The sequence below is a fragment of the Macaca mulatta genome, chromosome 15 (genome assembly GCF_049350105.2).
Source record: "Macaca mulatta isolate MMU2019108-1 chromosome 15, T2T-MMU8v2.0, whole genome shotgun sequence".
NCBI classification, from domain to species: Eukaryota; Metazoa; Chordata; class Mammalia; order Primates; family Cercopithecidae; genus Macaca; species Macaca mulatta.
The window spans coordinates 106,909,334-106,931,205 of NC_133420.1; the positions used below are offsets into that span (position 1 = coordinate 106,909,334).

Here is a 21,872-nt window from a genome sequence, read left to right on the forward strand (position 1 = left end):
ACAACGTGTAAAATGTCAAATGCTATGCTCAAAGGTACTAGTAGAATTTTAAGTCTGCAGGTATGTTTCAGATTAAAAAAAACCATTACCAAAGCTATAGGTGGGATGAGTTAATTAATCTCAGACACATTTAACTAACAGGAAGAAAGAAATAGGGCATGGTAGGAGGAAAGAAAGGGGGACAGTTAGGGATACAGTGAATACTTTTAAAGTAAGTTGAATTATTTCATACGGGGTAATTTTTCTTGTCACAATAAATCACCCTGTGCCCCACCCCCGCTCCAGGAAGGCAGGGAGGTTGTAAAGGAGAAGCGAGAAGAGGGTTAATTTGAGCTCCCTTCTGCCTGCTGCAGTCACAGTGCATGATAGAATAATGAAGGGCCACATATTTCATCTGAACTTCCTCTGTGGTCTTTTTTATATTAAAGTCTTTCACTGTTACAGGACTGTGCTTGGAAAAGTTGGAAAACTTTTCCCTTGGTGGAGAAAAGCCCTCATCAGACGCAATCCAACAAATGAATGGAGTTATTTCCTTGGCCCAACATGTCCATCCACTGGCATACGAAATATTCATAGAAACATCTTTCCTCACTTCCAAGGCCGGAATTTTACTCTTCCCTGGCGTTGCCTAGTATCAGATGCGCAGATTTCGAAAGCGAGCAGGCAACAGACTTGGCTTTCGAGCCACCGTGGTTGGCTTCTCTAGGAGTCGATGCGACTTACTGTCCTGTGTGGTAACTTCTCCCGGGAGCAGAATGTGTAAAATAAACAGTTGCTGAAAAGCATGAAGAATTAACGAAGTGAAAATCTCGAGCTATTTGTTCGGCAATTGACACGCAAGTGACCTCCTTAAATGCCTAGTTATTTAAGGACGTTTAGAACGAGGATGAATGAATCTTCAGGGCGCTTACTTCGCACCGGCGTGTAAATTTCTTTAGTCTTTCGGGAAGTGGCGGTAAATTCATACAAATCCAGCAGGGAGGGGAGAGAAGAGGGTAAAACCACGATCTCGGAGCGCTCTTCTCAGTCCTTTGGAAAGACTTGCCTTTGCTGCCCGGAACCCTGGAGGTTACAGCTGGGAGAACCCGGAGGCGCTAGGACCTGGTCGGCGCCTGGCTGCGGCCGCTTTCAAGAGGGCGGAGGAGGGAGAGGAGGAGGGGGATGTGGGAAAGGAGGGGTGTTAAGGGGGGCGGGGGAAGTCATTTATGCAGAGCAGGAGCTGCTGCCATTGCCACTCAGAATCCCCGCGCGCTGCTCAGAGCCGGAGGGAGCGCTGGGAGCGAGCAAGCGAGCGCTCGGAGCCCGGGCCAGCAGAGGGGGCGCCCGGTCGCTGCCTGTACCGCTCCCGCTGGCCATCTCCGCCGCGCTCGGGGCCCCGGGAGGAGCGAGACCGAGTCGGAGAGTCCGGGAGCCGAGCCGGGCGAAACCCAACTGCGGAGGACGCCCGCCCCACTCAGCCGCCTCCTGCGCCCGAGCCGGGGAGCATCGCCGAGCGCCCCGCGGGCCGGAGAGCTGGGAGCACAGGTCCCCGAAGCCCCAGGGATGGTCTAGGAGCCGGCGCAAGGCTCGCTGCTCTGCTCCCTGCCGGGGCTAGCCGCCTCCTGCCGATCGCCCAGGGCTGCGAGCTGCGGCGGCCCAGGGCTGCGCGCCGGGCGGCCCAGGCCGGAGAAGTTAGTTGTGCGCGCCCTTAGTGCGCTGAGCCAGCCAGCGAGCGAGGGAGCAGCGAGGCGCCGGGACCATGGGCTGGGGGAGCCGCTGCTGCTGCCCGGGACGTTTGGACCTGCTGTGCGTGCTGGCGCTGCTCGGGGGCTGCCTGCTCCCCGTGTGCCGGACGCGCGTCTACACAAACCACTGGGCAGTCAAAATCGCCGGGGGCTTCCCGGAGGCCAACCGTATCGCCAGCAAGTACGGATTCATCAACATAGGACAGGTAACGAACTACAGGCTGGCCCAGCCCTCGGCCCTGAAGCCACTGAGGGCTTCTTGTCCCCTCTGCGTGGAACCCCCTCCCCCCTTCCAGATGTGCTCTAGCAGCTGTTGCCCTAACTCTTGGGCGATGCTCTGTCTCTTGCGCGCGCGCGCGCGTACACACACACACACACACACACACACACACACACACACACCCCAGAGTTGCCGGGTCCGTGTTTTGTTTACTTGTCTTTTGCAGGCCACGCGGGACTGGTAGGGTCTCGGGAAAAATCCAGAGTGCCCCCGTGGTGGTTTTAGAGACGGCTGGACCTTTTGACCTGAAAAGTTGAGTAGCACTAGTAATCTGAGGCAAAGGCTCGGAGAGGGTGATCGTGGGGAGAGGGTGAAATGAGGTCTTTTGGGGGATAGGGGATGAGCGCGCCTCTGATGCCTGCGGGTAAGGGAAAGCCTTTCCTGCTCGGACCTGAATTTAGCCCAGAAAGAAGTTTCCTCTTCTTGGGCGAGGGAACCGCTGGCGCTGGAAACGCCGGAGGCGCGGGGACTGGAGCTGGAAGGGAGGAAAAAGGAGGGGGAGGGAAGAGGGGCGGCACCCGGTGTGAGTGCAGATTTAGGGGAGACATCTAGGCTTCCTTGCCTTAAGCGAGGTCCGCGTGGGGGCTCCCAGAAGGGAGTTGGAATGGGGAGGTGGGAAACTTCCGAAACCGGCTGGCTGGGTTCCGCTCCGGGAAAACTAGGAGTCTTACCCCGGGACGGAAGGTGCCGAGCCGGGAGGTTGCGCCGTGGGGCGAGAGTTGGGCAGGCAGCAGGGGCGCTGGGTTTTTGTGGGGTGCCGCTGGCGGGCTTTTGGCAGAGCTCCCCTGCTAGGGAGAAATGCCAATAAACTAAGGTGATGCTATGAGGATGACTGGAAGCGTAACAGATTTGGAGGTACTACGGGTTCAGTAGTCTTGGCTTTCTGGTTCTCTTCCCCCCACACCCCTGCGAGAAATGGGGGTAGAGAGGGCTATGAAATTGGGTTCCAAAAAGTACCTCCCTCCGCATACACACCGCAAGCGTCTTTGAGGCTGGCCGGAGGAGCGGGTCCTGGCTGGGCTCAGGCGAGAATCCGCTAGAATGGGAGGTGAGGGTGATAGATGGCGCCTTTCCAGCAGGCGCGCTTTGGGGACTGCCCGGGGTGCACGCACCCTGCGTGCTCTGCCTGGGGGAAGGGAGAGGGAGGTGCTGGCTGGTGCCAGAGGAGTGGGAGAGTACGGACAGTTTCTGAGGCCATTGCGTTCCACGCCCAGGAACCCGGGGACACCCCACCCGCCTCCTCCCCGCCGCCTGGGGGATGCGGCACCTGGAGAGGAGGCAGAGCTGCTGTTGCCGAGTCTAGAAGGAGCTGGGGAGCGCGGGGAGTGTTCCGAGCAGCAGGAGCACAAGATCTTGCACTTTGCCCGCTCAGAGGGAGGACATATTCCAGAGAAGCCAGCCCTGTGGAGAACTGAGACTAGGGCAAGGGGCACGGTTTGTATTCCCTTCCGCCCCTGGAAGTAAGGAAGTAAGGGAAGCCAGCCAGATTTTGTTGCTTGAGTGACTGTCATCTGCGGAAGATTTCCATTCTAAAGGCTTGTTGGGATTCTACTGGCTGCTTTTTCTCTAGGAGAAAACACTGAGTCCGTTCAGGTCTTTTTACATGAACTTAAAGTTGGGCACTGCCTATGCTCTGGGAATGGAACTGGGGAGGTTAGCACTGAAAGTAGCTAGTACTATTAATCTTTCCAGAGACTCATCTCGGGTTCTGCTAACATTGAACATCTCACACATGCCAGGCATATTTGGAGGAATAAATTCTTGACCATACCCTTCTTTCTAAATCTCAAAACGACCTTGTTTGGTGAATATTACCTCACACAGGAGACGAGGAAACCGAGACCAGCTAAACAGTGGCAAAGCCATGATTTAGACCTGGGACTTTGTTGCAGGCCCAGCCCCCCATGGATCCTGCCTTTTAGGGAACCCTTCCATCCCATGATGAAGGAGGAAGAAAGTAAAATATCCATTTCCTTGAATTCTGATTTAATGGCTCAGTAGACTGGAAGCAAATATCTGGTCTCAGTTCACAGATACTTAGTTCAAACAAACCTAGATTTCTTGACGTTAAGAACAAGGGCAGAAACAGCTGTTACCTTTCTGAATTAATTGAGCAGAACTGGTATATGACAGAATCTGGCATAGTGAGATGGGAGAAATTGTCACCCAACCCACTTTTGAACAAGCAAACATTGCAATGTCCAGCAGCCTCTGCCTGACTTTTTATAAAAGGCCTTATAATGAAGATTCATGGCTTCTCATTAAAAATAATAATACTAAGAAAGTTTACATACAAATAACACCAAGAATGATTTATTGTGGTTTTTACAGCGACAGTGAGGAAATTTAGTGCTTACAGAGGTTACAGAGGACCCCTTGAACCAGTGTAAAAAGATCAGCTCTTCTAGAGTGGAGAGCATTTCCTCTGTAGATCAAAGGAGCTTAAGCCTATGCTAAGTCTTTGGGGTGGTAAATTGAGTTCACACGTGCAGTATCATTGCACTGTAAGGGCCAAATGTATTTCTTAATCATCCTTTACTGCTCTGACCTTTCAACACTTTAGACATCCTTTTGTTACTCTTTTTTTCATCAGTAAACCAGCTGTGGTAATCAGCTGAGGGCAGTCACTAATTTGCAGATACCTCTGGATTGTTCTGTAAATTTTTACCCATTTGGGCTTGGGGTCTCATGTGTTGCAAATTGGAACTGAAACTTGTTATTATTTCTGCAGCCATTTACTATCCTGGTAGTATTTTTTTATATCTTTGGTGTGATATTCTAGGTGAGTAAGGTAGTGAATTTTTACCACAGTGAAGGTACAGTTTTGACTGTTTACTCAGAATATCAATGTAATGTTTTGTGTAGCATCTTAGCATTTAAAAGTCACGAGAGGTAACATTTCTGGCTGGGCCGGGGGATTTCTATGGGATCAATAGTTGTGCCTCTTCTGTTAAAAAAAAGATGGGATGTACAGAGTAACACAAGAAGAAAGCAAACAAACAAGCAAAAAGGACGGGCTTGATTTCCAGAAGGAAACATAAATGAGGATTTTCTTGCCTTTGTTTATAGAGCTAGCATATGTTTTCACAAAATGTTTATATTCTGTGAATAGTTGTGCTTTGAAATCTTGCGATAATAATACTTAACCATAATCATTGTTAGTTGTTGTCATGTTAGCATATATTATCTTTTGGTTGGTATCAGAGTCAGCTGCAAAATGCTCTCCTTTTCTTACCTACAAGTTCTGACTACCAGCCCTCTTAGGATCTAGTGGAAGCAGCACCTTCTGAGCTGGCCGAGGGTAGGAGGTGTGCATGCCTATTGACCTGCACGGGAATGGAGGGAGAAGCCTTTGTCCTCCCTCACTAATCATGTGCTCTGACCCTTTGAGCTCACGATCTACTGGTTAGACAATTGAAATGATATAAAGGAATAGGACCTGACATATTGTTAATTGTGGACCTCCATTTAGAGTAAATCTACAAAGGAGAATTAATATCTGGTTATTTGAATTCAGGGAGAAGATCCCTTGTGAACAAACAGATTGTTTGCAATGTGCAATAGCTGTATTTATCCTTCTGTCAGTTACTTATAATCCTTGATTCCAGCCTGAGATTACCAGTAGCAAAGCCCGTTCCCCAAACCACATAACAATTTGAGTAACACCTCTGAAGGATAAAACTAGATGCAAGCCACGCTGGGGAAGTATTTTACCTAGAGCCCCCATTGACAGTATGTGGACTTGGAAACTCTGGAGAGGCCACTTTCGAGGCTGTGAAAGCAGGAAAGTCACTGAACTTAATGGAGCCTCTGTTCCTTCATCTGTAAAATGATAAATCTCTAGATAATAGAGTGAGTTAACTGTGCATTGCTCAGCACATAGTTAGACTTGCAGCGAAAGGTTTATTTAATCTGAATCTGAGGAGAAAGGTCAAAATAAATGAGATCCAAAGTTTTAGATAAGGAGAAAGGAAGACATTTTAAAAATGGAGATGCGAAAGGTGAAGATCAGGAAAATAAATTTTTGAAGATTGAATTGTAAGAGCCATATCATAGCTTTGTGCAATTTTCCTGTTCAATGAGTAATTTAAAATATTAATAGTTTAGAAAGAGTTTCATGTTAGATTCTAAACAATTAGGATTGATTTCCCATGGCAGGGCCCTCTTCCCTCATTGATCCCAGTCACAGGCCATGAATTGTTATAAGATAAGCATACTGCAGATGGACAAAAGGGAAGAAAAAAACCTGAAAAATTTTCTTAAATCATATTCGCATTTACATTTGATTTATTATTTTGGATGTAGTTTGTATGAGTAAAGCTAGAAGAAATATTTTTCAAGTAGGTAGGAAGAGATACATTCGCAGGGAGAACTTTGTTCAGAGATGTCTTGAACACCTCCCACCCTGCTAATTAATTTTGAGCTGTGAATATTATAGGACGCTTGAAATGTTGATTGACGGTGGGCAGTGAATTCTGGGTGCTTATGGATAGTCCTGGAAATAGGGGATGTGGTTAGTCTGATGGGCTGTATGGGAGTGGATTGTGCTTGCCTAATAAATTCTTAGGCATTTTGTAAACAGGAGAGTTAATTGGTGCTGTAGTCCCAGATTGGTCTTGGTGTGATAAATCTGGCTTTGCATAGGCAGCTCTTCATGCCCAAGAACCTCAGTCCTGACCCCTGCTAGCCACTCTCATATGCATATTTCTTATCATGAGGCAAATGAAGGGATAGTAGGGGAACCTTTGCTGGAAAAAGCAATTCAGAGTGCATGGCCTGATGATGGCAGGTCTGTTGCATTAACCTCATAGATAAGGAATGGCTTGTATGTGGTCATTGGGGATTTTGGGGTCTATTTGAAGTGAAAAACTGCATTTTTGTGAGCCTAAAGGCAGCTGACTTTGCCTTATGACTGTCTTTCATGGGCTTGCGTCCAGAGGTCCTAACCTTAAAGGTCAGCCAGAGAAACAGGGTAGTACGGTGGGAAAATTTTCAGCAATGTCTGACTCTTTGGCTGAGAGAGGGAGTCCTGACCCAGAAATATCCCCTGGGCAGGGAGGGGTATTTTTGTTGTCGGTTCAAGTTATGTGAAGCAGTGTCTGGTTTTCACCAAGGCTGAAGTATCTCCAGGCATTGCTCTGCATTGGGACTTTACTATTCATTTAATTCAGGTTGTAATCAATGACAAAAAAAAGCTGACTTTAGCTTCCTGGCTGGTAAAAATAAATGCTTATAGACATTCATCCATGCTGGAATACACACACACACACACACACACACACATATATATGATATACACACAGATATGTATGTGTAATATGTGTATATATACACAGCATATATACGTCAATTTTTATTTTTACCAGAATAAAATTTGCACATAGTTTAGAGCAAAATTACGCATGTAGTGTTCTCACTAGTTTCAACAAATTATCCATCTCTACATCCAAGGGTACCAAGGAGGAACATTCTGCCAATAAACTCTCCAATTTGAGTTCATCCTGGGAATAAAATTAGATCAGAAAGAAAACAAGACTTAAGAGTCAGGTTTGAGTGAAATTCCAGAGTCTTGACTTTCATCAACCAACCTGACCCTCAGTTCCTCATTTTTCAGATAGGGAGCCGTCATACCTACTCCATCCACCTCCTAGTTGCTGTGAAAATCAGGTGCCCTAATAGTTAGTGAAGATGAGTGTGTATGTAGCTAAAATAAGGCATAGGGAGCATTATATGATCTTGAAAGACACCGAAGAGATGCACAGGCACTCAAAGGAAAATAACAACGTGCAGTGACTTTCCAGATTCTTGTGATTGTTCCTGGGGATATGATGGGGGCTGAAAGGAAACTGAATAAGTGTTGTGCCTGATTATCCCATAGGATGATGGGATAGCTACACTTTTCCCCCAAGAGCCATGGAGACAGGACAGGGGCGGGGGCAACTGACAAGAAAATCAGCCGGCTAAGGCTCCCATCTCCTATTGGACAGCCCTCGTCTATAAGACATATACAATATGGAACTTGCAAGATTTTCTTTCTTTCCTTTTTTTTTTTTTTTCCAAAATGGAGTCTCGCTTTGTCACCCAGGTTGGAGAGCAGTGGCACGATCTCGGCTCACTGCAACCGCTGCCTCCCAGGATTAAGTGATTCTCCTGCCTCAGCCTCCTGAGGAGCTGGGATTACAGGCACGCACCACCACGCCTGGCTAATTTTTGTATTTTTAGTAGAGATGGGGTTTCACCGTGTTACCAGGCTTGTCTCCAACTCCTGACCTCAAGTGTTCCACCTGCCTTGGCTTTCCTAAGTGCTGGGATTACAAGCGTGAGCCACTGGGCCCAGGCAAGATTTTCTATTTAAAGTATCAAAACATAGTCTTTTAGTTTGACTCCGGTGTGAGTCTGTATAAAAAACTAGTGGGAAGTAAAACTGAAACATAATAGGCCCGTGAGGACTATAGATGGGAGTCTTTCAGGTACAAGTGTTAAAAATCAACCCCAAACTGCTTAAGTAAAACTAACGAACAAGCAGATAAGCAGACTGGGAATGTGTTAGTTTAAACAGATTCACATGCCTTTATGTGCATTTCTGAAAACAGCTGAACCCTTTTTGTAATGAGACCTTACCTGATCTGCACTTTCTTCATGGCCAAACCTACCCTGACTTAAACTGACATTAATTAGGCCCTTAATTTGTTTCATTGCAGAAATATGAATTGAGTTTGATTGCAGGGATGTTGTCCTTGATCCAGATAGAGGTGTGTGTAATATACTCAAGTATGTGCCTCATTATGCTTTTCTCACCTGAATAATTCTGAGTTCTGAAACATATTTAAATCCAAGAGTTTCAAAAAAATGACTGTGGGCCCATCCAGCTGAAAAGCCAGAGGTAGTGCTAATGTCAGCCATTTCTCCTTTTCCCTCAGAAGGTGCTTCCCAGCAAGCAGCAAAGTTCATATGCTTCTTAGTACCTTTCTTATCCAGTATTGAAATTAACCCCTGAAAAATACTCCTGATCATTGGGTGGGGTCGTATCTCCACATGTGGGCCAATCACTTTGTCTAGGAGCGTAGCAGTATTTTGATGGGTGAGCTTGGACCACATGTCCTCCCTCGACGGGAGATGTTGACCTTTGATGGGCAGTCCACCAGTTGGGTAGAGACAGTTCCCCAAAGGAAAGTGGGATGGTGTTACTAGAATACGAGAAAAGAGATGTGAGATAAGGAAAAAAAAAAAAAACCCCACTAGAGATCAGGTTTTACAGGCCCCAAATGCCTAGGCTAGAGAGTTTCAAGCTTATCATTTAGGATAAGTTTAGATTGAAGATCTCTGAGAAGGACAGACAACAGCCCACTGATTACCAACACAAGTCTACCATGTAATATATGGATCAGAAAACATTCTCTGTTCTTGAGACGCTAGAACATTTTCACCCATAATTATCATTTAGTAAGACAAATAGTAATGGACTTCTGGGTGGTAGAGTATGGTTCAGTCACGCCTTGGGAGAGTCTGCTGTTGCAGTGTGCACAATGAACTGAATGCATAATGGCAGAGTGGTTATTGTGTTGGCAATGATGATTGGTAATGAAAACAGGAGCCATGACGATGGAAAGATTTGGACGTTCGTGTAGAGGATGATTCAATAGGGCTTGGTAACTAAATGGAAGTAGGGGATGAGGAGGCAGGAGAACGTGAAGATAGCTGCAAAGTTTTAGCCTTGGGACCAGGAGAAGGGTGGACTGTTGTGTAGAATTAGGACAGTCTGCAGGATCATTTCTGAGAACAAAAGGAGAGGCTCAGCATTAATTTTGTTTTTAGATTTATCTGTATTATATATATTGAAGGTATACAACATGATATTTTGATATACATAGTGAAATGATTATTACAGGTAAGCAAATTTACATATTTATCATCTTCCATAGTTATCTCTCCTTTTTGTGGTAAGAGCACCTAAAATCTGGTCTCTTAGCAAATATTCAATAAACAACACAGTATTATGTTGTTTATCCCTAGTACTCCTGCTGCACATTCCATCTCTAGACAAATTCATCCTATATAACTGTGAGTTTGTACCCTTTGACCTACATCTCCCTCCTTCCTCTCCTCACCCCTGGTAGTCACTGTTACACTCTGTTTCTATGTAGTCAACATTCCCCACCCCCCCCGCAAATTCCACATATAAGTGGGATCATCAGCATTCTTTTTGTTGGAAGATAGAAGGACATGCTTATAGAAATGCCCAGTAGGTGGAAGAGCATTTAGATTGGGAAAGAAGTATCAGTTAGCATTCATCGACCTCAGTATAAAGGAAGCTTGTGGAAGGGCTTAGGATTGTTAAGAGATGAAGCATGAAGAGAGGGGCACTGAGAAGGCAGAGAGAAGAATGTCTCCACTTAGGGAGCAAGGGAGAATGGGAGTAGATGAAGGGGTCAGGAAGATGGAGAGAGCCGCCGGAAGAAAGGGTGCCTCCTTTAGATGGTGTGCAGTAGTGAGAAGTGCTATAGAAAGAATCCAGGAGGATGTATGTTAAGTGATAAGGAGGCTTCCAGTGCTCTTAGCACCAACGCTTGATTGAATAGTGGAGTGGAAGTCAGGTTGTGGGGCAGTAGAGAAATGGAGCACAACAGTTTTGCATTGCACATCTGCTTCTATCCACCTGCCGGCCTCCATTCCCTCCCTTCATCTCTTTCTTGCCAATGTGCTGGAGTAGTTAGGATCATAGGTTTAGAATTAAAAGGGTTTGAAACCTAATACTGCTCCTTCCTAGCTGGGGGACCCTAGATAATGTCTTAAGCTCTCTGTTCCTCGGTTTCTTCGTGTATGAAAAGGACATAATAACAAGAGTGATCCCCACCCCCGTACAATTGTTGTGAGGATGAGTTAAAAGTGGCCAGAATAGTATCTGACACACAAATACTCAGTAAATGAGTATCTAGTTTAAAAATTTTTTGGCTGGGTGAAGAGGCTCACGCCTGTAATGCCAGGACTTTGGGAGGCCAAGGCAGCCGGATCACTTGAGGTCAGGAGTTCGAGACCAGCCTGGCCAACATGGCAAAACCCCATCTCTAGTAAAAATACAAAAATTAGCTGGGCATGGTGTCGAGCATCTGCAATCCTAGCCACTCAGGAGGCTGAGGCAGGAGAATCACTTGAACCCGGGAGGTGGAGGTTGCAGTGAGCCGAGATCGCGCCACTGCATTCCAGCCTGGGTGACAGAGTAAGACACCATCTCAAAAAAAAAAAAAAAACAAAAAACAAAAAAAGAAAAGGACAAAACAAGGAATTTGAATTTACCAGAGTAAGAGAGAAGGCAAAAGAGAGACTCTGGGAAACTAGGGGGCAAACAGTTCTTGAATACAAAAGGTGCCACCTCTGAAGTAGTTGACCATAGTCTGTGAGGAAGGTGGTGGGGCCAAAATAGGACTATTGGACCAATGGAATAGGGTGGTCATAGGGGCTTTACAAACAAAAGAAAAATGGATGGCCAATTTGATAAGAGTGGTAGAAGCAGAAAGATGAGAGTCAACCCAGTATTTATATGTTTTTGTAAGCTACTAGCTAGAGTTGTTCTGCTCGATGATAAGGTCCAGGGTATGGAGATGCAGGTGAGACAACCAGGCAGAGAACAGGTGAAGGCTAATGGGTTGGAAAGAGTCAGGAAACAGAGGCTAGAGTATTTGAGGGGTTATCAGTGCGTGGAAGAAGAGGATTCCAAGTAATTTGTGCTGATATATCCACTGGGCAGATAAACATGAAGCTTACCCCGTATTTCATTCTCTTTGGATAAATGTAGGTATTATCTCTGCTTTACACATCTGTGTGCTATTATTTGCACTGCAGGTCCCGTACCAACTTAAGGGATAAAGACAGACACAGGGGTGATTGCTTTCAACTCCCATATTTTGTTTAAAAACTGAAGATTGTGTTGAACACTGAATATAGAGGGAACAGTGGAAACAGAGAATGTTAAACCAGGACACAATATTTAAGGATGATTTTTTTAAATGGTCTATACTACCTCACATTTTAGGTTGACTTTTAGCTTAGGTTGTCACATAATCTACTTTCCATCTCAGTATTATAACAGATAATTATAACTATAATTTATTCACATTTCCTGTATTCTGCCCTTTAAATACATATTTTATATAGTACAACAAAGCTATGTTCCGAACATGCCTTTCATGTATTCTTAGCCTAAACTTTACCACCTTATAGGAATACAGATATGTTTTAAAATATGAGTCTTTAAAATTATTTATAGATTGCTCTATCACATATAACATTTTTAGATTGTTCTATATAATAGATTAATCTTGTTTACATTTGTATGATAATCTGATTGTTAATTGAGGTTAGCATCACAAAATAAGTATTTAAGTTTCTATTTTAATTTTCGGTGCATTATCTAAGAGGTTAATTCTATCCTGGGAAAATTACGTTTTGGATACCATGCCAGCATTGAACCTAGTTAAGATGTATTAAAAGCAAGTCTTTCCTTGATGCCTTTCCCAGTATGACAAACTGTTTATATTCTCTCTCTCTCTGTGTGTGTGTGTGTATATGTGTGTGTGTGTGTATATATATATATAAAATAAGTACTTAAGGAATGATATTTTTGTAATAAGTTTTTAAGGTCTGGTATTTTTCTATACTGAGAAGCTCTTACAGCTGTAAAAATATACCAGATCTCTGCATATCCATGTTCCCATGCTTGTACCTTGTTTTCTCTGGTGGGAGTTCCTCAACCAAAATAAAGCTGGGTAGTCTGAATACAGAGCAGGGAGGGGAGATCATCCCAGGGCCTATAATTTTGTAAGCAAATATCCATAATGTAAATTTAGAAAGATACTGCTTACTCATCCTGTGCCTATTCTAGTTTCATTTAACTAATATGTTTGTGTGTCGGCGGGAACCCCATTCATCAATTTCAGTTTCTCAAAGAAAACAAAATTGTAGGCCACTTAGGATTTATTACAGGCTAGCTTCCAGCAAAACCTTTTTTTTTTAATTTTTAAGTATGGGGCATCTTTCTATTTGGTGCTCATGGACCAATTTACCAAATGCTGCATTCTTTGACTCATCACAGGATGATGTCATTGTTCCTGGGCTAGTTGGACAATGCTGGGAACCAGTGAAGGAAACTCAAAGCTGAAAACAGGTGACTTGAGTCACCTTTCTAGATCCAGCGCTGCCATGAATTTGTCACATATTTATGAGCCGGTTACAGGTTTCCTTTGTCATAAAAGATTAATTCTATTCATTGTTTTATTTTAAAAATAGTTATTGAGGGACACCATCAAGAAAGTGAAAGCACAACCCACAGAATGGGAGTAAATATTTGCAAATCGTATTTGAGGAAGATTTGTACCCAAAGTATGTAATGAATTCTTGCTCTCAATAATAAAAGACCAGTTTCTCAATTAAAAACGGGCAGAAAATATCTGAGTAGACATTTTTTCAAAGCACATATGCAAATAGGCAAGAAGCACATCTAAAGATGTTTAACATCATTAGTCACCAGGGAAATGTAAGTCAAACCTCAATAAGCTACTGGCTTACACTCACTAGGATGGCTATAAAAAAAAAGACAGATCATTACAAGTGTTGACGAGAATGTGGAGAAATTGCAACTCTCCAATTTGCAATGGGAATGTGCTAATGGGAATGTAAAGCTGTGAGATCACTTTAGAAAACTGTCTGGCAGTTCCTCAAAAGGTGAAACATACAGCTACTGTATGACCCAGAGTTCCCTCCTAAATGTATACCCAACAGAAATGAAAACATTTTTCCACACAAAATCTTGTAGATAAATGTTCATGGCAGCATTATTCACAATAGCCAAAAAGCAGAAACAACTCAACTGTCTATCGATGGATATATGGATAAACAAAATTTGGTGTATTCATATTAATATTATGGAATATTCACAATGGAAATGAAGTTCTGCTACGTGCCACAATGTGGATGAACCTTGAAAATATTATGCTAAGTGAAAGGAACCAGTCACAAAAGGCTACATATTGTATCATTCTGTTTATATGAAATGTCCAGATTTAGCAAATCTATAGAGACAGAGGGTAGATGAGTGGTCGTGTAAGGCTGGAAGGGTTGGTGGGAAATGGGGAGTGGCTGCTAATAGGTATGAGATTTTTTTGGGAGGTGATGAAATGTTCTAAAATTGATTGTTGACCAGGCTCACTGGCTCTTGCCTGTAATCCCAACACTTTGGGAGGTCAAAGTGGGAGAATCGCTTGAGGCTAGAAGTTCAAGACCAGCCTGGGCAATAAAGGGAGACCCTCTGGTCTCTACAAAAATAAAAATAAAAAATTAGCAGGGCATGGTAGCCTGTAGTCCCAGCTATTCGGCAAGCTGAGGAAGACAGATGGCTTGAGCCCAAGAATTTTGAGGATGCAGTGAGCTGTAATTGTGCCACTGCATTCCAACCTGGGTGACAGCAAGATTCTGTCTCAAAAACTAATAATAATGATAACACTGATTATGGTGATTTGTGCACAACTTTGTGAACATACTAAAAACAATGTAATACTCTGCTTGAAAGCAGGGGTCCCTAACCCCTAGGCCATGGACTGATCCGGTCTGTGGCCTGTTAGGAACCAGGCTGAACAGCAGGAAGTGGAGCTGCAGGTGAGCCGCTCCACTTCCTGTCAGATCTGCGGTGCCATTGGACTCTCGTAGGAGGGCGAACTCTGTTGTGAACTGTGCATGTGAGGGATCTAGGTTGCGTGCTCCTTACGAGAATCTAATGCCTGATGATCTGATATGGAACAGTTTCAACCCACAACCATTGCCCCCTCCCCAGTCTGTGGAAAAATTTTCTTCCATGAAACTGGTCCCTGGTGCCGAAAAGGTTGGGGACCACTGCTTTAAATAGTGAATTGTTTGGTATGTGAATTATATCTCAATAAAGCTGTTAAAATAGTTATTGAGTACCTATTTTATCAGCCATTCTACTGGGCACAATACAGTTACATTTGTCTGCTTACATGGTGCTTGCATTGTAGTGGGAGGAGACAAGCCATAGTCCAGTAATGACATGAGTAAAATAATTTCAAATTATGATAGGTGCTGTTGGAAAGCAACATGTTAGTAGACTAAAGTGTGATTAAGAGTGAGAGAACTCATTTAGTTGGTCAGGGAGACCCACTGAGGAGGAACACTTAAGCAGATACCTAATTTTTTTTTATTTTCTTTTTCTTTTTTTTTTTTTGAGACAAGAGTCTCCCACTGTCGCCCAGGTTGTAGTGCAGTGGTGCAATCTCGGCTCACTGCAACCTCCGCTTCCCGGGTTCAAGCGATTCTCCTGCCTCAGCCTTCTGAGTAGCTGAGATTACAGGTGCCTGCCGCCATGCTCGGCTGATGTTTTGTATTTTTAGTAGAGATGGGGTTTACTATGTTGGTCAGGCTGGTCTTGAACTCCTGACCTTGTGATCTGCCCGCCTCAGCCTCCCAAAGTGCTGGGATTACAGGTGTGAGCCACTGCGCCCAGCCGCAGATACCTAATTTTAAGAAAGCACCAACCACATGGTAGTCTGGAGTTGGATGAGGTCTTTGTAGAGGAGATAGCAAATGCAAAGGCCTCAGAGAAAGAGGTCAGACAGTGTAAATGGAGACTAACAAGGAAGAAGAGGTAGAGCTTGAGATTGGAGAGGATGATCTTAAGGCTTAATTTTGGTGATGTCATTTCCCTGTTCAGAAGCCACCAGTAGCTCCCATTTGCCTATTGCGTTACAATGGATTCCTTCGCTGGCCTTTTAAAGGCCTGTACCTACTTGTCCTGAAATAGTTTTTCCATCATTTCTCCTACTCATTCCCTTAATAAAGCTAGACCTTCCCATTGTTCCCCAGATATTACGCTCAATGCTTTCCTGTTGCTGTGTCAGTCTTTTTGCTTGAACTATTCACCTGATCCATTGCTCTTCTGGAAATTTTATCTCTTCTTGAAGGCACCTCTCAAATGTCACCTCTTGTCTATGGCCATACTATGCTGAATGCGCCCTGTCTCATCAAATATCACCTCTTTACCTATATTTTGCTCTGGACGTATATGTAAAATATAGGTATAGGTAAAATTGCTCTGATTTTTAACTTCATTGACTTGCGTAATAGCTTGCCCAAAATTCTCTCAGGGAAGTAAATATAGTTGTTTTTCTTTTTCTTTTTCCATCGACAGGGACTTAATTATTACTCTGTAGCATATAGCATAGTGTCTCACTCTGTATATATAGTCATTAAATATTGGTTGAATTCTAAAGTATTTTGCAGACATGGAATGTACATAAAATGTAAAATAAATATGAACACTGGAGAAAAATTACAAAAAATTCTATACAGTCAAGAATGAAATCAGTAGTGCATTGTATATTCTATAAAGGGGTATGGTAAAAAGCAGTGATCTAGGATTGATGAGTCATTTATGTGTGGGTTTGAAAGTCCAGGCTTCCTGGGAAATAGCCTAACCCTTATCTTTTAGTGTTTCAGACCTTGGCATCATTAGCAGGGTCATTCTTCTGATTTTGACTTGTATGAGCATTTTTGGTATGAGAGTCAGAGTACACAGTGTGACAGCATGCACTCCAAGAGCCAAGTCCCAGATTATCCTAGGACTGTGATTGCTTTTCTGTGGATCTTGGTGAACCCTAAGGGTCCTTCCGGCTGTGACCATCTCCTTGGGGTGGCAGTGAAAGTCTTTTGTCTATTGGAGCAGTGGGAAGAATAGCACAGAGTTCCCTAATGAAGGAACTGGTCAGTAGTAAGAAACAATTTCCAATCACGGGCAAATTTCACTGTTTATATAGAAGCAATGGAAGTAGCAAAAACAAGCAGGTTTGATGCACATGAAAGATACTAAAAGAAAGGTCCTCTGTATAAAATAAGCTGTAGACTCTTATGATGGTCAGAGGCTCATGGCAGGGCCTAGCCGGATTGGCCATTTAAGCACCAAAACACTGAAATTAAATCCGGAGACGAGGAGGGATTGCAGACTCCAGAACAAACAGAAATAAATTAAGCCCTGCAGCTCAGTCCTTAAGGAGTGGCTTCAGAAACATCCTTAGAGATAGGAAATAAACTCAGGACAAATAGAACAAATATTTATTGGGAGTTAACTCCCTTTAATGATAAAAGGAACATTCTCTTGGTTGGGTGACATGGCCAGAAGCCAATCTCTCAATAGAGATGAGTCTCCGCATTTGACGTCTTTTCTTTTATCAGATCCAAGCTGCAAACCTCCAGGCCTTCAGGCTTGGGTAGATAGAGGGAAAGGTGAGTTGTATTTTCTAGGTCAGATGAAGGAGTGATGGAAAAGCTGAGCTTTCTCATAGGATATATAGTTTGAGAGTAGAGCTATTCCTTCCTCACAATTGTGATGGGACTACTGTAGGTAAGGCCTTTGTTACTCTTATGTGGATTTTTGTGCAAGTCTTACCCTGTCCCCACTATTTCCCCCTTTCCTCTGGTCAAGAAGACTTGAGTTCTTCCTCTCCTTTTTTCTTCTCTTTTCCGCCTCTTCCTTCCTTAAGGTTCTCAACATCATTCAACCTAACTATTCTGCCATTCTGTGCACATGAACTGGCATGTCCTGCTTTTTCGCCTCTACTCATGTCATTCTCACTGCCGGAACATCCACATGTCCAGATCTCACTATGTTCTACAAAGCGCTTCTCAGATGTCATTTCCTCAAATGAAATTTCCTATGGCCAAAACCTCCTTTGTTTAAACTCTCATTGAACCTTGTATGCTTCTTTTTATTGGCACTTGGCATTTTCATCTCACATGCCGTCTATCTATTGATCGATCGATCGATCGATCGATCTATCTATCTGTCTGTCTATCTATCTGATTTTCTCTCCTCTGCTAGATAATAATCCCCCTAAACATAGGATTTCTGGGCCAGGTGCAATGGCTTATGCCTGTAATACCAGCACTTTGGGAGGCCGAGGCGGGCAGATCACCTGAGGTCTGGAGTTTGAGACCAGCCTGGCCAATGTGGTGAAACCCTGTCTCAACTAAAAATACAAAAATTAGCCGGGTGTGGTGATGCGCACCTGTAGTCCCAGTTACTCTGGGAAGCTGAGGCAGGAGAATCGCTGGAACCCAGGAGGCGGAGGTTGCAGTGAGCCAAGATCGTGCCACTGCACTCCAGCCTGGGTGACAGAGTGGGACTCCATCTCAAAAACACACACACACACACACACACACACAAACACACACACACACAAACACAAACATGACAGGATTTCTGTGTGGTTCACCTTTGTGACCCAGTAGGCACCTAGAAGAATTTTCTGTAGTTAAAATGCCCTCAGAGCTGGGTGCAGTACCTCATGCCTATAATCCCAGCACTTTGTGAGGCTGAGGCAGGCGAATCACCTGAGGTCAGGAGTTCGAGACCAGCCTGACCAACATGCAGAAACTCAATTTGTACTAAAAATACAAAATTAGCTGGGTATGGTGGTGGGTGACTGTAATTCCAGCTACTCGGGAGGCTGAGGCAGGAGAATCACTTGAACCTGGGAGGTGGAGGTTGCAGTGAACTGAGATCGTGCCATTGCACTCCAGCCTGGGTAATAAGAGTGAGACTCCATCTCAAAAAAAAAAAATAAAATAAAATGCCCTCAGAAACATTTTCTAAAATGGATAAATGGGAGTGGGCAAAAACAGGCAGGGAGTAAATAAAGCCCGCAGCAGTTGTTAGTACTGTCCACTGAATGTTTCTGGTTCTCTCCCTTGGCTGTGTTATAAGATTGAATTTCCCTATATTTGATGTTGAGCATGGCCAGGTGACTTCAGTGGGCCAGTGAAATGTGAGCAGAAGTGGCACGTGTCCCTTCATTTACAGTCAGTGAGTGATTTGTGGTGAGCTGCATCTGCCCTGTGATTGGCAAAGCTCCAGATGGTGGATGCTTCATTAGTCTGAGTCCTTGAGGGACGCGATGAGCAGCACTCCCAGCCCAGTGCACAATAGATACTAACATGAGCTAGAAATAAACCTTTTTTGTTTTAAGTCACCGAGTCTCATGGAATCAGTTCACTCTGGTGGAACCTAGTCCATCCCGACAAACACGAAAGACCAAGCTCAATAGTTTTCTCCTTAGCCTTGTGTGCAGTGTAGACTAAGATAGGTGATCAAAGGAGAGAAAAAGATTGTGATACTCTGGATAAGAACCCTGTGATGTAACAGGAAGACCTTAGTGAACCCCAGCATACATTTTGCTGATTATTCAATTGGTAATTATGTATATCCAAGAAAAAAATCAGAAGTCACTTAGTTATTTCCAAATGTGTGTATGTGATTCTGTCGTTTAGAGATTTGCATTTCCTGAAAGAAACCCTAAAGGTCCTAAAGCTTAATTGCTCTCAGAGTTGCTTCTTTGTCCTCACATTATTTATTGACCTTGCCGGTTCTTTGGATGAAACTTATTCTATGAGTTCAGATAGACCTGTTCATCACTGGTAAGCTTCGTTAGAAAATTCAGAGTTTTTTTTTTTTTTTTTTTTTTTTCATGAAGTCAGAAACTTAATGTGTTGCAGGTTGTCTTTTATTCTTCCCCATCAGTTGAAAATAGCATGTTAATTTTGTACTTCAAAAAATCGTTTAATAGAGAACTCTGTTTCTGCTTGCCAGTAGCCCTTGCTTGTGCCTTCGCTGAGGGCCACGTTGTGCTTCCAGAATTATGACACCCACTGCTGCAGAACCCACTTAAATTTGCCTTTCCATTCCAAAGGACATTATGCTTTAGTTGTGAGAGAACTGGCTTCACAAACATGTGGGTATCAGTTCACTCACTGATTTATGTGATGTGGACACAGTGGGGGAACATCTGAGATTTAAAATGTGATGGCCTGAATTTCCAACTGTTGAAATGAATCCAAAGCAGCAGATTTTTCTCCTTTGGCAAGACAGAATTGAAGCAACATGCAGTGATTTGGTTTGCCGGTTTGGGATCTGTTAAAAATCTGAGTAGCTTAAAAATGGGGGAGAGTAAAGCCTGCGTAATGTGAAAAATATTCTAAAGGTCACCTGGTTGTAAAGTCTTAGGCAAATTAAGCATCATGAAACAAGAACTATTTTGAAATAATTGATATATTGCATGTGAAAATGTAAGCTTTTTCTTTTTTTTTGCTATGATATTCTATTGCCAAAGTAGTTAAAAATCTTATTTTGTTCAACCTATTTCTGAAAAGGCAAAGGTTATAGTGAACCCAGGAAGTTGTTCTCCCACTTTCTAGTCTCTCACCTATGGAAGTCATGGCTGGCATTTATTCGTTTCTTTCACTTGTGAGATTTCTCTTTGCCATCGTTCTGTCCTTCAACATTCATTGCAAATATTTGAGAATGCCCACACTATGCTGAGCACTGTGCTAAGCCCTGAAGATGCAGCAGTGCATAATGATCCCTGCGTTCGTGGAACTTATGTGCTCATCAGAAGAGTGTGCCAACTTGCTTCGAAATAAATCACCCGAAACTCAGTGGTTTAATACCACAGTCATTGTTGCTTCTGAAGCTGTGAGTTGACTGGTAGGTTCTTGAGTTGACTGCTGGGTCACCTGGGGCCTGGCTGGTCTAGGATGGCTTCACCCACGTATCTGGTGGTTGGTGCTGGTTGCTGGTGCTGGCTTGGGTTATGGGAAGTGGTGGGTATCTTCCCATAGTGACAAGAAGGTATCCCAGCAGCTTGAGAGAGTAGCCTCAATGTGCAAAGTGCTTTTCCAGTTTCTTCCTGTGTCTTAATATCCCATAGGTCAAACCAAGTCATATGACCAAGTCTAGCGTCAAGAGGTAGAGATATATATTTCATCTCTTGATAGAAGGAGTTGCGTAGAATTTGTGGTCATATTTTGCAGTCTATCAAAGGAGATTTCTAATAATCAAATGAATAAGAAACAAAAGGTAAGTCAGATAGTGGTAAGTGCTATGGATAGAGAACAGGAAAGGAGAAAAGAAGAAGAAGAAAAAAGAACAACAAAAAAAGGGAAGAGGGGAACAGAGACTGGAAATTTTTTTTTTTCGATTGTAAACAGGCTTAGAAAGTCTTCATGGAGAAGGTGGCATGAGCAAATTTGTGAAGAAGGTGAAGGAAAGAAATGAGCCTTAAAGATGCCTGGAGGAAGCACGTTCTGGTTGAGGGAACAGCCAGTGCAAAGGCCGTGGACAGGAGAGAACCCTACTATGTTGGAGGCATGGCAAGAAGCCTGGTGATTCGGAGTGAACAAGAGAGTGGTAGAAGATGGGCTGGAGAGGCAGTGGGAGTGGGCTGGAGAGATGGGTTCAATCTTGAAGGCTGGTGCTTTTCACACTTTCATGTGCACCTGGGGATCCTGTTAAAATGTGGATTCTGGTTTAGTAGATCTGAGATGGGGCTGGAGATTCAGCACTTCTGACAAGCTCTCAGTTGTTACTGCTGCTACTGCTGCTTGTGGCCCTGAAACAATGCTTTGAGGAGGAAGCCTATAGGTCTTTGCAGACTTGCATGCACAGGCAGTACTTTGAATTTTCTGAGTGAGGAGGGAAGCGTTAGACAGCTTTGAGCAGACACGTAACCCATTCTCTACTACATGATAACAAAAGGTAATTGTTGAGAATGTGTACATACATACATATAGTATAAGGAATGACTACAGTCTGTAGTATGGAGAACATTATCTGTTCAGCTTGCTGTAGTTTCAGTCATCTGAATATCATTTCCTCTACAGAAAGTTATTTTTCTCTGTTCTTTTGGTAAATGACAAAGGAACCTAGCTCTGGACACCTCCCCACCCCACTCTCATACCAGATCCTTTCTAGAATGAACCTACTCTCTCTCCTTGCAGTCGCTCAAATCCTGATTTTTTGGAACTCTTCTTAG

At 43.7% G+C, this 21,872-nt stretch overlaps 1 protein-coding gene across 8 annotated transcripts in view; it reads left to right on the forward strand.

Moving 5' to 3' along the window:
• The first annotated feature begins 1,230 nt into the window (after window positions 1-1,230).
• The window catches only part of PCSK5 (proprotein convertase subtilisin/kexin type 5), a 464,549-nt gene continuing 443,907 nt past the window's right edge, over window positions 1,231-21,872 (forward strand). For all 8 annotated transcript variants that reach the window (XM_077966251.1, XM_028835254.2, XM_077966252.1 and 5 more), the window contains exon 1: window positions 1,231-1,930. In XM_077966251.1, coding sequence (XP_077822377.1) covers window positions 1,739-1,930 — 192 coding nt within the window. In that variant the 5' untranslated portion in view covers window positions 1,231-1,738. The remainder of the gene's footprint in view (window positions 1,931-21,872) is intronic.